The sequence below is a fragment of the Ascidia mentula genome, chromosome 6 (assembly GCF_947561715.1).
Source record: "Ascidia mentula chromosome 6, kaAscMent1.1, whole genome shotgun sequence".
NCBI lineage: Eukaryota > Metazoa > Chordata > Ascidiacea > Phlebobranchia > Ascidiidae > Ascidia > Ascidia mentula.
Window position 1 is genome coordinate 12372497 of NC_138571.1, and position 14300 is coordinate 12386796.

At 39.1% G+C, this 14300-nt stretch overlaps 3 protein-coding genes across 3 annotated transcripts; 2 read left to right on the top strand and 1 right to left on the bottom strand.

The window, feature by feature from the left end:
* The first annotated feature begins 1513 nt into the window (after positions 1–1513).
* On the top strand, positions 1514–3517 carry LOC145906214 (pyridoxal phosphate homeostasis protein-like). Its single transcript, XM_082993637.1, has 5 exons — positions 1514–1654; positions 1841–1981; positions 2395–2599; positions 2821–3062; positions 3130–3517. The coding sequence occupies exons 1-5, from the start codon at positions 1553–1555 to the stop codon at positions 3187–3189; spliced, it is 750 nt and encodes a 249-aa protein (XP_082849763.1). The 5' UTR covers positions 1514–1552; the 3' UTR covers positions 3190–3517.
* Positions 3518–3563: 46 nt separating this feature from the next.
* LOC145906207 (dipeptidase 1-like) lies at positions 3564–8525 on the bottom strand. Its single transcript, XM_082993628.1, has 9 exons — positions 8396–8525; positions 7402–7543; positions 6654–6786; positions 6266–6416; positions 5966–6020; positions 5456–5632; positions 5167–5251; positions 4811–4886; positions 3564–3789 (listed from the first exon to the last, which is right to left on the bottom strand). The coding sequence occupies exons 2-9, from the start codon at positions 7468–7470 to the stop codon at positions 3564–3566; spliced, it is 972 nt and encodes a 323-aa protein (XP_082849754.1). The 5' UTR covers positions 7471–7543; positions 8396–8525.
* A 1854-nt stretch (positions 8526–10379) lies between these two features.
* Positions 10380–13470, top strand: LOC145907210 (MAM and LDL-receptor class A domain-containing protein 1-like). The gene is made up of 10 exons (XM_082994640.1): positions 10380–10517; positions 11195–11394; positions 11691–11803; positions 11864–11975; positions 12119–12225; positions 12319–12407; positions 12522–12608; positions 12902–12991; positions 13057–13075; positions 13358–13470. The coding sequence occupies exons 1-10, from the start codon at positions 10380–10382 to the stop codon at positions 13468–13470; spliced, it is 1068 nt and encodes a 355-aa protein (XP_082850766.1).
* Positions 13471–14300: the final 830 nt, after the last annotated feature.

Here is a 14300-nt window from a genome sequence, read left to right on the forward strand (position 1 = left end):
AGTTGATTTATAATTTAGGTATTTGAATTACCACTACGAGTGTAACTAAATACAGAAAATGACCATCTTTCCTATCTCGTTATGAATGAGCGGGGTTTAAATCTCGCGCTTATTCTGGTCCCAAGGGAGCTTAAACCGCTAATGCCATGTACTCCATTCATAACAACCACAGTGGCGCGTCGTCTCTCGCCTGGCCTTGCTGTGTTGTTAGGACAAACTGAGGTTAACGCCCAGTGTGGTGTATATGCTTATTGATTATACACTTGTTGCGAACAAACCCGAAAGAAAATCGATGAGATTTTGTACCTCTAATAAATAAACTGCTGCTCACTCTGCAATGACAGGTCAATTATAAATTTGATTGGCTGTTTTTGCTATTTTGGAGTAAATCCCCAGTGGGTTAACAGGCTTAAGATTATCTTGCACAATGTTTGCTAAAAACTAGTAAGTGACATGCAACAAACGTGCTATTTCCAAGGAAATTAACTCATCGGCTTCTATGCTTTTCAATAACATGCATCGCAATAAAACACAATCGAACCTTTGTTGACATACTGCAAAAGCAAACCCAGCATATAGGACAATAACTTCGACTGCCAGAGACAACGTTTCAACCTCCCATCTACATTTCAGTGAACTGACAATCACGTAATATCGATAATACTGTATAAGGCACAAAATTATTAGCACGTTGGTCTGCATGACACACCTAACGTAAACGTAGCCTACGTATGCGATTCCGTCGCAGTTGAACATTAACGCCGCAAAATCGCTTATTTGTGTGCGTAGTGCCGTGTCGGCCTTCAGCGCTGTTTGCCCTCGAATGACAAAACAAGCCTTGATCCCCGTTTGCCAAAGGGATGTATTTCTCTTTTTTGCTGAGTGATTTAACGCTCTGCTAGACTCGTAACCGGTCTCCCATCTTGTAACACAATGCTGCCCGAGAGCGCCGTTGCGCGTTCGACTATTTGTTTGACTGATAACGCGACATCAAAACCCGTGTTGAGAGGATATTACAACGTTGGAACATCTTTTTGTAGGTCAAAACGTGTTTGCAGGGTTTCTTGTTTAATATGACTAGGCATCGAATTTAAGCACGTAGACGTAACCATAAATCGTAACACACGTTTACCACTTTCAGAAACATGGGGACTATGTATTAGAAAACTTAAGAATTCAAACAACGTCAAATTTACACTGTTTTGGTAGACATTTTATTTAAATAGGGTGCGGTTTACAGTGAACGTATCTTCCATATGTGTAAAAATAAAAATGGTTAAATCAAAACCATTAAGAAAGTTCGAAGAGAAATGCATCATTGCGTGGTCTAACCTTTGACCTTTACATTACGCAACGTGAAAAATATTAATGGATAAATAACATAATTTAATATATTTGTGGATATATATATTTTTGGAGCACGCATTTATGTATTTTTGCTGCCTATTTGTATTCTGGGGTCAAGCGATCTTTTGGAAAAAGTCATTCGTCATGATTATTTTGCTGACGTAATATTTGTCTTCTGGAATTTTTGTGATGAAGTCATCGTGAAATGCCGAGATACAAAATAATGCCAGAAATCGTCGGAAATATTAGAAACAATTTGGAAATAATCCGAAATGGAATTGAAGAAGCAGCTTGTAAACGAGCCACTGTAAGTAGACCATGTGTTGTTTCGTCACATCATGTAAAATCTTGTCAATGATTTGTAACAGGATAAACCTTTAATCACAAGCAATAGAAGATATAAAGTAAAGAAGTTAGTGTTAAATTAGTAAATACGTTTGTAATACAACATAAAATATAGTTGATTTTGCAATAATTGATCTTTGTACACAAGGCTGCTGCTGAAAAGCCACTACTAGTTGCTGTCAGCAAAACAAAAACTTTGGCTGCAATCAAACAAGCTTATGATGCTGGACAAAGACACTTTGGTGAAAACTACATGAAGGAATTAGTGTTGAAGTCCTCTAATCCTGATGTATGTCTACATATAGGCCGGATTGGAAAGTTTGTTTTATGGGCGGAGGATTTTGTTTCGGCGATCGTTAATTGCGCTGAAGATCGAGTTTTTTTGTATGTTAATGCATTAGCTGATTAATATTGCGCGGATATCGGTAAAATTTTGGTAAATTTCGACATTTTTTCCAATCTGGCATGTAGGCTGTAGTTACTTGCAACAGTGCAGCACAATACACTTGCTTATGCTAATATTGAACATAAAAGAGGTTTTTTATAACACCCATATGTACAAACTTTTAAGATAGGTGTTTTTCAAGTTGTTAGTCCAAAAATGATAGATATTGAAGCATATTTTTATAAAAATTTTTGTAAAAAGCTAAAGTCAGATTCCATGTCAGTTGTTATAATTATGGAATGTGTGTTACAATGCAGATGGCCACCGTATGTCCAGACATAAAGTGGCATTATATTGGAACATACCAAAAGAAGATGGGCAGCATGCTCATGCGAGTGCAAAACCTTCACATGCTGCAAACGCTATGTGGGATCGAAGAAGCGAATTCTGTGAATAAGCGATTGCCAGAAGATAAAGAACCTTTGCGTGTTATGGTGCAAGTCAACACCAGTGGGGAAGAGAGTGAGTATTGGTATTCAATTTGTATTGATAGTATGTTTAATATGATTCAATTATAACCTTTAAAGCAGCAATAAAGCCATAATAACATTGGTACATATTCAGATAGAGCCCAATGACATAATTCAGTTAGTAACAATCACTTCATAGTGACATAATTGTGTAATTTGTTTAATAAGCGCACTGATCTCAACAACTTCTCATAGTTTTTACCTACTTTAAAGGCAAAAGTGGAGTAAAACCTGACGATTGCCATTCCGTTGTGACACACATAAGGGAACAATGTCCAAGACTGAATCTTTGTGGTTTAATGACAATCGGTGCATTCGGACACGATTACAGCACAGGGCCCAATATGGACTTTGAATGCCTAAAAAATTGCCGGAAATCTGTTTGTGAAAAGCTAAATATTGATGAGAATGAATTGGGATTAAGCATGGGAATGTCAAATGACTACAAAGAGGCTGTAAGCTTTTTTTTGTGATGTGAATGAAATTGCCATTATTTCTGTTATATCTTTTGTTATGTTTCAGATTGAAGCAGGCAGCACTTTGGTACGAGTTGGTTCCAGTATCTTTGGAGCAAGGGATTAATGGGTTGTGTTTGAGCTAGAAAATTTTATTTATTTCATTGTGAATTATGCAATGCCTTTGTTCGAGAAAGTTTGAAGACAGCAGAACCATCGATCAACGATATGTCTTGTTGTCTCAGCTTTTCTCATTGCCAATATACAAACCAATTTTAATAGTGAATTTTTTGTCAAGTGACCCATCTTAACTTGTGGAATTGTTCATTTGCTTGCTAATGTTCTAACTTACTAATGCATTTTGTACCTTACTGTAAATTGCTGTCCTAACTTTCACAACATTGCCAAGTGAAAACGTTTTCTTTAGAATTTGGTCTTCTGTTAGTAATCAACATCTCTGGGATATTTTCATGATAAATCCCAAAATACATAAATGAGAAACTAAAAATTGCTTCGGCAATTTAGATCTTGTACATCATTTTCTGGCACCCAGTCTTCCTGGGGCTGTTCGGACCCCAGGTCTCGAGAAATCTGCTCCACCTTTCTCATCACACGGAGAAGATTTCTTCCTGCAACATCCAGCAGCTCTTCCTCTGTCCATCCTTTTCTAAGTAGCTCCGCAAAAAGGTTGGGATACTTTGAGGTGTCTTCTAAATCAGTTGGTGTGCTGAAAAGCAGGTAAAACTTTATATTTGGTTCAGAAAATACCAGTCCTGTCTATACTAAGTCAAACAAGACAGTTTTTCAATTTAAAAACATTCGCTCGTCCGAATCCTGCAACGGTAATCACCACACTGTTTAGCTCAATACCAATATCACCGTTAACAAAGGTAAGGCTTCTGGCCGCATCTCTGTATTTCTATGGAAAAGACTTTCCCGGTTGGGAATTGCCCTTCTCGAACTCTGTCCTGCGTAACAGAGTAAAATTGTGTGTAACAATGCAATGGGTCATGCATGGGCGCCAGTGTTTTGGTTGAATGAGCGCAGATGAACAGGCTGTTGCCAGGGCGTGTTTGGGGCAGTTTTACTTTGGTTTTCAGGGTTATTAGTCAGGCAGTAAATTGGTAGAGGGTGCTGTTGTACATGTAGCTGAAAAACTACCCAAATATTGAGGTTGATTTTGTGAAAAAATGAATCACAGAAAGTATGTTCAATTTGTGATTTTCTGTTAGTGCCGACCCTTGGCAAGGAATTGTGGTCAAATTTATAATGGAAATAACTACTTAAACTGCTCCCCCGGGGGCATTTTGACCCTCTGTTGGCCATTATTTTGGCCAAAAAAGCAGAAAAAAGTGTAGGTTTGTTTTGTGAAAAAATGAATCACATAAAGTTACCTCCATTTGCGATTAAGTGAAGCCACCAACCCTCCTCTACACAATTCATGAAGAATTAGATGTCTTGTAATTGTCTTGGGGCCCCACCGGGGCTGTTTGTACACCCCCTAGGACTGACAATTTAGCAGTTAGTCTTTGCAAAACCCCCCAATGTGCTGTCTTAATGCAGCTGCAATCAATTTTTTTTTCTGTTCAGCAATAGTAGTCCCCCTTCATGAGTCATCAGACCCGGCAATTGTTTTTGGCAAACAAGAGAAACTGTAACCAGGTGCACAATGACAAATGACTTCTAAAACTCAATTTTTAGGATTTAATTGAGAGATGCGGCCTTCTCTGTACACGAAAACAACTTACCGTGGTACACCGTCATAATCTGCCCCCACGCCCAAGTAGCGAGTTCCGATCAAGTTTTTAACGTACGTGTAGTGATCTGTAATCGTAAACCAACAAAAATCATGTATAAGCTGCAGACAGATGGCCACTGTTTCGACCTAAAAGGTCTCATCAGTGCAGCTGGTGTGACTATCAGACGACTTTGCTGACCAAACGGCCAAGCAAAGACTTCCACTTTGTGGTGACTATGCAATCCGTTGGGCACCAAACTAGGTGAAACCTTACGGAGAAAACATCAATTTGTGTGTGTTTATATTAAAGTGATGGCAGTATTTGTTTTCTAAAGAAAACCACTGATGAGTTAATGTCCAAAATACCTGCCACTTGCTGTACTGTAGCTGTATCACTGCAGCTGATGTAGTTGTTGTAAAAGTTGATCATGATTATTCCGTCATTTTCCGCCTAAGGGGGAGTTCAATACAAAGTAAATGTTTGTACAAATTTAAAAACAGCAGTTCATGCAAAAAGTAATGACGTAATTCAAAAAAACGTACAACCACTGGAGGTCAATTAGACTAAGTTACTTCCCGTTGTTATAAAGTAGATTTGCCAAAAAGAACAGAAACCTTTTGTGCTAGAAATCAACACAAATGTTTTTAAACAAACCAGGCTTTGAAGGACATCGTCGGGAGCATTCCGTTCTGTATCGCACAAGGCACGCACGGAACTGTGACTAAAAATCACCGGCGCCTTACTGACCGCAAGCGCTTGCCTCATAACGTCGGTGGAAACGTGAGCGAGATCAACCAGCATTCCCAACCGGTTCATTTCAAGCACGACTTTCTAGCGATCGTAAAAAACTATATGAAAAATCGTACAAGGATGTCAGGCGTTGTGGACTTGGACCTATTTGATTTGACTATGTACCTACTTCCACCAGTCGTGTTACTCAGTCGTAAAAGCACGAGAGTTAGCGTTACCCGGTATTGCCAAAGCTAGGGGACCAAAGGGCCACGGCCCACCTACCCCCAAAATCTCTAACCTAAGGGTGTGCAATCACGGGATTTTTGCATGTGTCCAATTTGAGTGTGGAACGAATTTGCAAATAAGCACGCCTGGTTGCATTTTATTCCGTGGAGCGATGTTTTGAACCGAAATCTCAAACATTTTTCTTACCCTTCCGAATTCCGTCAATCCTCCGCTGGGATATTCTCCATTAGCGGCATCGCACCTACAAGGTTGAAAAACATTTTTACAATGACATGGAAAGAATCCTGAAACCAAACCTTCACGTGTTTCGACATAAAAGTACCAAAACCCATTATAAATTACGACAATGTTACCGGAAATTAAAACATTCGTTGCCAAGCGACAATCTGGGTAATTGGACGAATTTCAGCTTAGCAAGGATGAATAGAAAAAAGTTACAAATGCAATAATTACCGGGACAGGAGTTCGCCAATAAGGACAACCTACCAAGGTGTGTCGCATGAATGAGTCAAGGTCATGTAACGTGCTCCAAGGTCATACAACATCCGCAAAGTGGCCATCGAGCTGTCAATCATGTGACCTCCCTCAACGCCAATTAACGAAGCGATTTTTCCAGCGTTGAATGCGGCCTCAATATCTTGTGACAAGTAACAACAACATTTATTAACTCGTGTGTTTTTTATTAAAATACAACATTTCAATAATATAAAAGTCGTTTCTATCAATGAATTTTTGGTAGAATCAGTTATATTACTACAATCAAGAAACAAGTCTTAACATTAAATCAGTTTTTCAAATTCAATTTAGTGAATTTTCGGTATAGCCTATTGTAATGGATTGCTGCTTTTTTCGCGGATAACTTTCAACATTTTACCGTCAGCTGTTCTGGCTTCTTGGAGGTCATCGGGGTACATTTTAATCATTCTCTTCATAACATCGATTTGCTCCAGTGCCTGCCTCACTGCGTCCACGTGCTGGGCCGAACAGGATACGAAGCAAGACCAAAACTGACCAAACGAACAACGAACATTTGGATAAAGTGTTATAGACTTCTCAGTACATATTTATTAGAGAAAATAAGTTTTAGCAGGCTGTTATAGGTTTCAGCGTTGTATTCGGGCCCAACATTTTAACCGAAATATTTTTTAAAGTGAAAATACGGCGCTAAAGCTTTGGCGGGTGTAAATTCAATGGCCTCAAGCAGTTATGATGTAACAAGGTCTGACGTCACCACATGCACGTTCGTGAATAGAGATTGCAATTACGACGCAAATGTGACAGAGTGTGTTTTATTTAACTATAAAGACCGAACCCGATAAAAAATCAGCCCGGCGCTATACAAGTCCGCGGCCTGACTGATACAACTCTAGCGAGATGGATTTTACCACTGTACTGGGTGCATTGAATGTAATTTTAAAACTCAGTTGAGCTGCCTCAGTTATATATGAAGCATTTAACAAAGTAAAAATTGGAAAACTCTGCTGCTTAAACTTCATAATCGCCATGTTTGCACAGGTCTGCAAAAATGAAACACGCAAATGACTTGCGGCGAATTTAGGTGTCTTAATAAAAACTGACACCACCCCGAGTTTTCCAATGTATGAGTTTATCCATAATTTTACCTGAGCTCCCATTGATCCTTCCTTCATCCTTGTGATATCCGTATGCGAGTTGCTGAAGTAGTTGCGCATGTCGTCGTGCAGATTGATGTCCGAAATGCGGTTTTGCAACGTGTAACGGAAGTTGGTTGTGAGGTCGTTGTGTCTACAAATGAAATCATTTGCATTTTGCAACATAAATTAAAAAAAATGACTACTGCGCGGTTTGCTGGATCGAGAATTTTTCTCCTGCAGGTCGCTATACAAAACACATTGTGACGTAACTATGGCGGATTTGGTCGCTAGTAGTGATGTGTTGCGCCGGATTCGGGTTCCCGGAATACCGGCCGCATATTGACCAATTTTCAATACCCGGACCCGGCCGGATAATACACTTAATTTTACCGGATAGTTGGGAAAGCATTTTTGTCTTAAAAGCGGACAAACATTTGTCAAATTACTCGTTTTTGGGACCCAGTCTGTTATACTCGCCGACGTAAGATTTTTCTGTTATTAGGGTTTTTCGTGACGTGTTATACCATTTTAATAAATGCTCACGTTTATTTGTTCCACTCATGACAGGCTAACCTCAACATAGCATTCTGTTTGGCAATCAAACATATTTGCCATACCGGTAAAATACACAAATCGGTGTTAACAAACTGCCGGATCCAAATTATCCGGCCGGATTTGATTAATAACTATCCGGATCCGTCGCTAGACGAGTAGATAACATGCTCCACACAAAACACGCTAGTGCTGAATGAAAGTCAAAGTAGTGTTATAACATATAGGGTAGGTAATTATAGCCCATTCACCCCCTTGCCTAATTGAACGAAACATGTTGTTTGTGTTTAGTATTGTGTACATATTTTCCAACAATTTACGAGCCAAAATCTGCAGATTCTTTTGCCCTATATTGAATTTTTGTAATTCACATCCCTTTAAACGTGTTTTGTCTAGTATCCAACCAATACATAACTATGCACAAAAATAATAAGTTACAATTATATCCCACCCGTCAATGAGGGGCGACTTAGCAAGGATTGCTTTTGCTTCACCCACATAGTCGACAAAGGTGCTGGAATCCTTTTTTCCTGTAGTCAACGGTACTGCAATTGCAACTGCCACACAAGCCGCAACCGCAAAAACCCCAACTGAAAAATCACAGAGCAGCAACGTACTTTCGCGAATAAATGCAAGGAATTCACGATAATCAAGGTGTCACGAACAGGTAAAAAACTCTCCTCAGGAAATGCACAGAAACGTTTCCATTGGTTTAAAAACTTGGTTTTTCATTTCTTTTACAAACCGAGATCACCATTAGACTAAATATCTCATAGTATAGGCTATCAGGTTTAACATTATAGTTAGCTCAAGGAAGCTTTGTTTTTTTTCTAGTTTTTGTGTTATATAACTTCTTACAAAACGTTTTTCATTTACGGGGCGTGGCACTGTTAAATATTGACAACACTACTTACCTGCTATTAGCAAAGTTTTTTTTTCAGCCATCTTAATTTGCCTTCGGAAGGGTGATGCAACTGAAACTATTACAAACAAACTTGATAATCGCTGGACTAGGCGTAATTTATGTCAAAACGGAATCTTTAATATGCTACGCAGTACGTTTCATTTAATAGCTATTTTTAAATCTACTTCTGTACATGGTATAGCCAACTATGGCGTAATAAACGATTAGCCAGGCATATTCCTGTCACGGCGTGATAAATCAGCTTTAACTGAAATATTTGCCAATAGGTACAAGCAAACAACACGGTAGGGTTACGTAGTGGTCGACAAGCAGTAACTGTCAAACATTGGCCAACATTATCAGTGTTTATAATTAACGCACACTTTCAACACAAAACGTCGAGTCATTGAATTGTTTGTTACGTAACAATCTCTTCTTTGTTCAAGCAGAACTCCTTCATTCAATTCTGAACAAGCAATTTTGTCATCACACTCTCAACATGATGTATCCAATGTACATGCATTACTTAATTGTTATTTTACTTGAGGAATCTCTAAAAGGATGCAAATGGTTAATGTGAAGCTTGTGGAATATGTTTTACTAACGATGTGCTGACCCTCTGATGTTTGCCAAAAAAAATCACAGGGGTTTTCGTCTGCCAACACCTTCACAAAATGTTGAATATTGAGAAGTGGAATATACCCTTTATTTTTTGTGTCCTTTTTATTATTATTTGGTATTTACCGCCACTATAACTTTTCAAGCAACGGTGTTCACTTTAAGTTGTGCCAAAATACAAAAAAAACTTTTGAAACACTAAACAATAGGTATTAGTGAAACACATAGCAAAGACAATGCAGCTTCCAGGGTTGTCTGGTGTCCGAATTTTTCCGTCCATCTCCAGAATTCGACATTACAATTAGCGTCCGGGGAAAATGTGCTTGTCCGTTATTTTCAACAGTTCTCGGAAAATTAAACACGGCACCTTTAATAGCAGGTAAACAACTGTAACATTCCGCAGGTGCAAGACCCGGCACTAAAAAGGTCATCAGGGACACACGATAAAAAAAGCCGATACGCCGTCAAAAATGTTCCATAATTTTAGACTTATAACTTGCCAAGGGGGCTAACATAACTTTGTCCAGGATTGTACATTGGCAAACATTGGGAACTCTAATCTATTTTTAATTCGTAGGTTTGGGTGGAATCATCCGTTGTGACAGCAAACAGACATTCTTGTGCATTTAAAAAAAGGCGAAAAGGCGGTGTATTGCATTTTTGAACCTCGCTGAGTGAAACAGCTTTTGTATGAGCTCGAGGCTATGTTCTGTCATGGAGTATGGATGTTTCCTTCAGTTATGCCTATAATTAATGGCCGTGTTTCGCCGCGCAACTTCAGAACTCCATTATATGGCAGCGGCATTTCAAACCCGACACTTGAAATTGTGGATACAGCGCGAGCAAGCTTTAAACAGTAGTAAAGACCTACCGTACATATACTAACACCGTTAAGTCACAGCAACTTGGAAAAATGTCAAGGGGCCCAAATTTGGGAAGGACCCGGTTTGGATTCACTCCAGGATTGTATGTTGCGGGGGCAGATTTGAGAAACCTGTTCAGAAACATAAGGCCAGCAAGCACAACAAATAACAAGGTCGCACCACCTTTGGTAAGAGATTTTTTACGTGCGTTTAAGTTTTCCTGTGAAACCAATTTATTAAGAGAGGAATTTATTTGTTCGTAACAAAATGCTTGAGATTTATCATAGCTGACATAAATCTAAAACACTTTGTTTCAAACAAGCGAATGTATGTGAAATACACATTTCTATGTGCGATAAATATGTGAAACAATATATATATATATTTATACTTTTTTGGTTGAAATATAAATGCCATAAAGCTAAGAATCTGCTGATTAGCATATGGTCCTAATGCAAGTTTGTCAAACACTATACTGTGTTCATCATCCGTGTGGTTACTGACTGTGGGAACAACTTGTAGTAATATCTTATATAAAACTAGTGAGATAGTAAAACTAATAACTTACATATAGATGAGCTGCAGACAGGGTGTGTACACGGACTGCGTTTCGACCTGTAAGGTCTCATCAGTGCAGCTGTTGAAGTGGCACTGTGCTAGCTTCTACACTATAGCAGGCACACCAAATTCCCTTCCCTGTCAGTGCGTGTACACACCCTGTCTGCAGCTCGACAATATTATGGCTTTTTAGCACATATATTACATATAGCTGTTTTGGGAAAATATGAATAATTAAGGTTTGCAATAAAACATAAATCTTGTTCCAATAACTTTGGCTATTTATTTTCCCACATGTGTACACCAGCCACATGGTTACAAATCGACCATTCCCTTGAACTACTCGCTTCCGTATGACCCACACTATGGACTTGCTTCACAAGCATGTGTCAACTTGTATCTGACGTTTGCACTATTCGTCTCCACTCTGTTCAATAATACGGCAAATTCGCCAGTTCAACCCGACGACGATGTACCCTTGTTCAACTGCGACTTTGAAGATGGCTGGTAAGTAGTTATTGTGGTTGCCAATTTTGTTTTTTTATGTTTTGTTATTGCTTACCAATGTCAAAAATATAAAATTACTCTTTACGAGAGGATTAGGTTTACACGAAAAAACAAACCGATAATTGACTATAATGTGGATAAATTTACTAAAATAAATAAAATAAAAGTTTCTCATGACTATTTGAGACCCACCAGCGATTGCATCCTTACCGGAACTGCGTACCGCCAAAAATTATTTTAATGAAACCGTTCCGTTTCTTTCACCATTTTAATACCGACTAACGGATGAAATAAAGGTGCCCTGGTTGGAATCAGAGTTCAACTACAGAGTATAGATGGGAAGTAGGCCAAGGTCCAACCGCTACCAATGGAACAGGTCCTAGCGTTGACCACACGCTTTTCTCTTCTGGTAAGACTGTCTAAATTTTACAGTAACATTCCATTTTGCAGTGTCTTTATTTCATTGTAGAAGGGCGTTACACTTACGTCGAGGCAACAGGAATCCAGTTTGGGTCAAAAGCCAAATTTCGGACGCCCTTTGTGGACATGACCCAAGATCAGAACTACTGTCTTAGATTTTGGTAACGCTGCTCCAATTACCAAAGTTTGATTTTGCAAACATTTTTTGAATAAACTTGGATAAAAAAGAGCAAATTCCTTACTCCCAGTATAACAGTAATTGTTTCATTATGGTAATTTCACTTACATTGGTCTTAAAATCTAGGTACCATATGTACGGAAACAGTATGGGGTCTTTAAAAGTTATCTGGAGTCCTCCCAAACAAGCTGGAAACGCCCCAGCAACAATCTTTCTGATCACAACAAAATCTGGTACGTGACAAAAGCAGAGAACCGGTGCCTACTGTGTGTTGCCAAATTGGCTTAGTTTGCAGTTTTATTAACGTGCTTACTTTGATCTTGAAGGAGCTCAAAGCGCAAATACAACGGATTGGATATTGGAAGAGGTGGACGTCATTTCATCAACGAAAATAAGGCATTTTGCACCGGCTTATGTAAGAATAATCCATTTTGTATGCTGGTATAGAGTATGGTTTTTCAGGCTTTCTTTTAATCAATGTGCAGTAAAAACTACATAAGCCAGTCTATCACCTTTTCTATATTCGCAGTTTGAATTTGAAGCAACCAGAGGTTTTCAATCGAAAAGTGACATTGCCATTGATGATATCAGCTTATCGCCAGGATTGTGTAAAAAGGTCAATCAAGCGCAAACAGGTGCAAGTGCTAAAATAGAAAATAAAAATGACAAATAACGCCTGCCTGCGCTTCCAGAAAGCACAACTGCTGCAACACATACACCACAATTGACATTCACCACCAAAAAGGTTCCAATATATCTTTGCAACGGAAGCGATTATAACATTTTAAAGCATATATGCTGCCAAGGAACTATCAGGTTTGAATACTAAAGACAAAGATATATCATTTCCATTGCTTTGTTCGGTAACAGTTGGAATAGAAACGTCATAATACATTTTTATTCTTGCAGAAGGAGAATGTACAAAACGTCGCAGTGCTGTGGAAAAAGAGTGATAAATGCAAGGTGGCAGGGTTGCTGCAACGGGATATCGGTTTATTGGTATGTTTTACAATCACTATAAATCTACCGCTCAGTCACTTATTTTGAACGTTTTTTATTTATAGTTAATGGAACTTGCAACAAGTATAAGCTAAAGTTAAGGCATTTAAGAGTGCTCAAATGACACACAAATGCTCAAATAGTACATGATACTGGACCTGCAGGGCCGATCACCAGGCCCATTTGGCCAAATCGGGTCCCCGTTTAAAATTGGGCCCTGCAATTTACTATAAAGCCCCAAAAAGGGAAAAAAAGTCAAACCGAACAGTTTTTTGGGCAAAATACAGTCACGACCCGCATTACTTTTTCTGATCTGGCCCCACATATCTTAGGATCGTCCTTGTGCAACTGTTCTTTGGTTTTAAGGATTGGCTTTCGTGGGTGTTGTGGAGGAAGAGTTTACACCTTGTCTCAGTACGGATGCTGCAACGACAGCCTATTCGACAAACAGACTCACAGATGCTCCAGCAAGTCCATAGTTCCTATAATGTAATTCTTACGTTTTTTCTCTCCCTTTTCCACTAACAAGTCTAATGCGCTACTTGCGATACCAACGCAATGTACAAATTGCAGACACCATTGGACGTTTTTTGAACTCAACAAACATACCACACTTATTTGCGGATAAACTTGATGATCGCCTGTAGATATTCAAGTGCATAATTCCACATCTACAAACCACATCCTTTACTCTGCCGAAATTTTGTTTGTTTTTTGAAAATGCACCTCATTTCCTCCCACTTTTGCAGTAAAAATGAACGTTTTTCCCATCACAGTTGCTGTAAACTATTTGTTGTTGATGCTTGTTATCGTTGCTGCGTGTTTTTGAAGAGCTTAAAATATCGCAAAATGTTCTGTGCGTCTGTGTCAGATTGTTTGACAAGCCGGAAGCATTGAACAAGTAGCAAGTATGGCGGAAACTGACGGCGAGACGGGCGGCACTTTGTCACTCTCATTATAAGATTTCCGCAAAGTAACGTGGTATTTTGTGCGGTTTAGACTTGACCGCAGAGGTGTTTTGCGGTGAATGTTGGAGAGGCACGCCTTGCAGCTTACGTGGATATGTGCCATCTATCGACGCAACACCTAAGAAAAATTTCCAAACCGCACTCTATGTAATCGCCGAATTTAGAAACAGGCGAGGATTACTAAGCCAGAGGCAGGCAACCCCAGCTCCAGAGCCGCGCGTGGCTCTTTTATTCCTTTGTTATGGCTCTAAACAGATGCCGAAACCATTAGGAAATAGCAACAAATATTCAACATGCAACACCTTCGGTGCGTTCAGTCGTACCTGTACGATTTGCAAGAA

Bases quoted from the DNA above. Each gene is read 5' to 3' on its own strand.
- LOC145907210 (XM_082994640.1), top strand. From the start codon at position 10,380: ATGTCAAGGGGCCCAAATTTGGGAAGGACCCGGTTTGGATTCACTCCA. The intron at 12,226-12,318 runs GTACGTGACAAA...TTGATCTTGAAG, and splicing joins TCTGATCACAACAAAATCTG to GAGCTCAAAGCGCAAATACA. The intron at 12,609-12,901 runs GTCAATCAAGCG...TTATTCTTGCAG, and splicing joins CGCCAGGATTGTGTAAAAAG to AAGGAGAATGTACAAAACGT.
- LOC145906214 (XM_082993637.1), top strand. From the start codon at position 1,553: ATGCCGAGATACAAAATAATGCCAGAAATCGTCGGAAATATTAGAAAC. The intron at 1,655-1,840 runs GTAAGTAGACCA...TTTGTACACAAG, and splicing joins CAGCTTGTAAACGAGCCACT to GCTGCTGCTGAAAAGCCACT. The intron at 1,982-2,394 runs GTATGTCTACAT...GTTACAATGCAG, and splicing joins TGAAGTCCTCTAATCCTGAT to ATGGCCACCGTATGTCCAGA.
- LOC145906207 (XM_082993628.1), bottom strand. From the start codon at position 7,470: ATGCGCAACTACTTCAGCAACTCGCATACGGATATCACAAGGATGAAG. The intron at 6,417-6,653 runs GTAAAATGTTGA...ACTTGTCACAAG, and splicing joins AGAAGCCAGAACAGCTGACG to ATATTGAGGCCGCATTCAAC. The intron at 3,790-4,810 runs GTAAGTTGTTTT...CCTGCTTTTCAG, and splicing joins GATTATGACGGTGTACCACG to CACACCAACTGATTTAGAAG.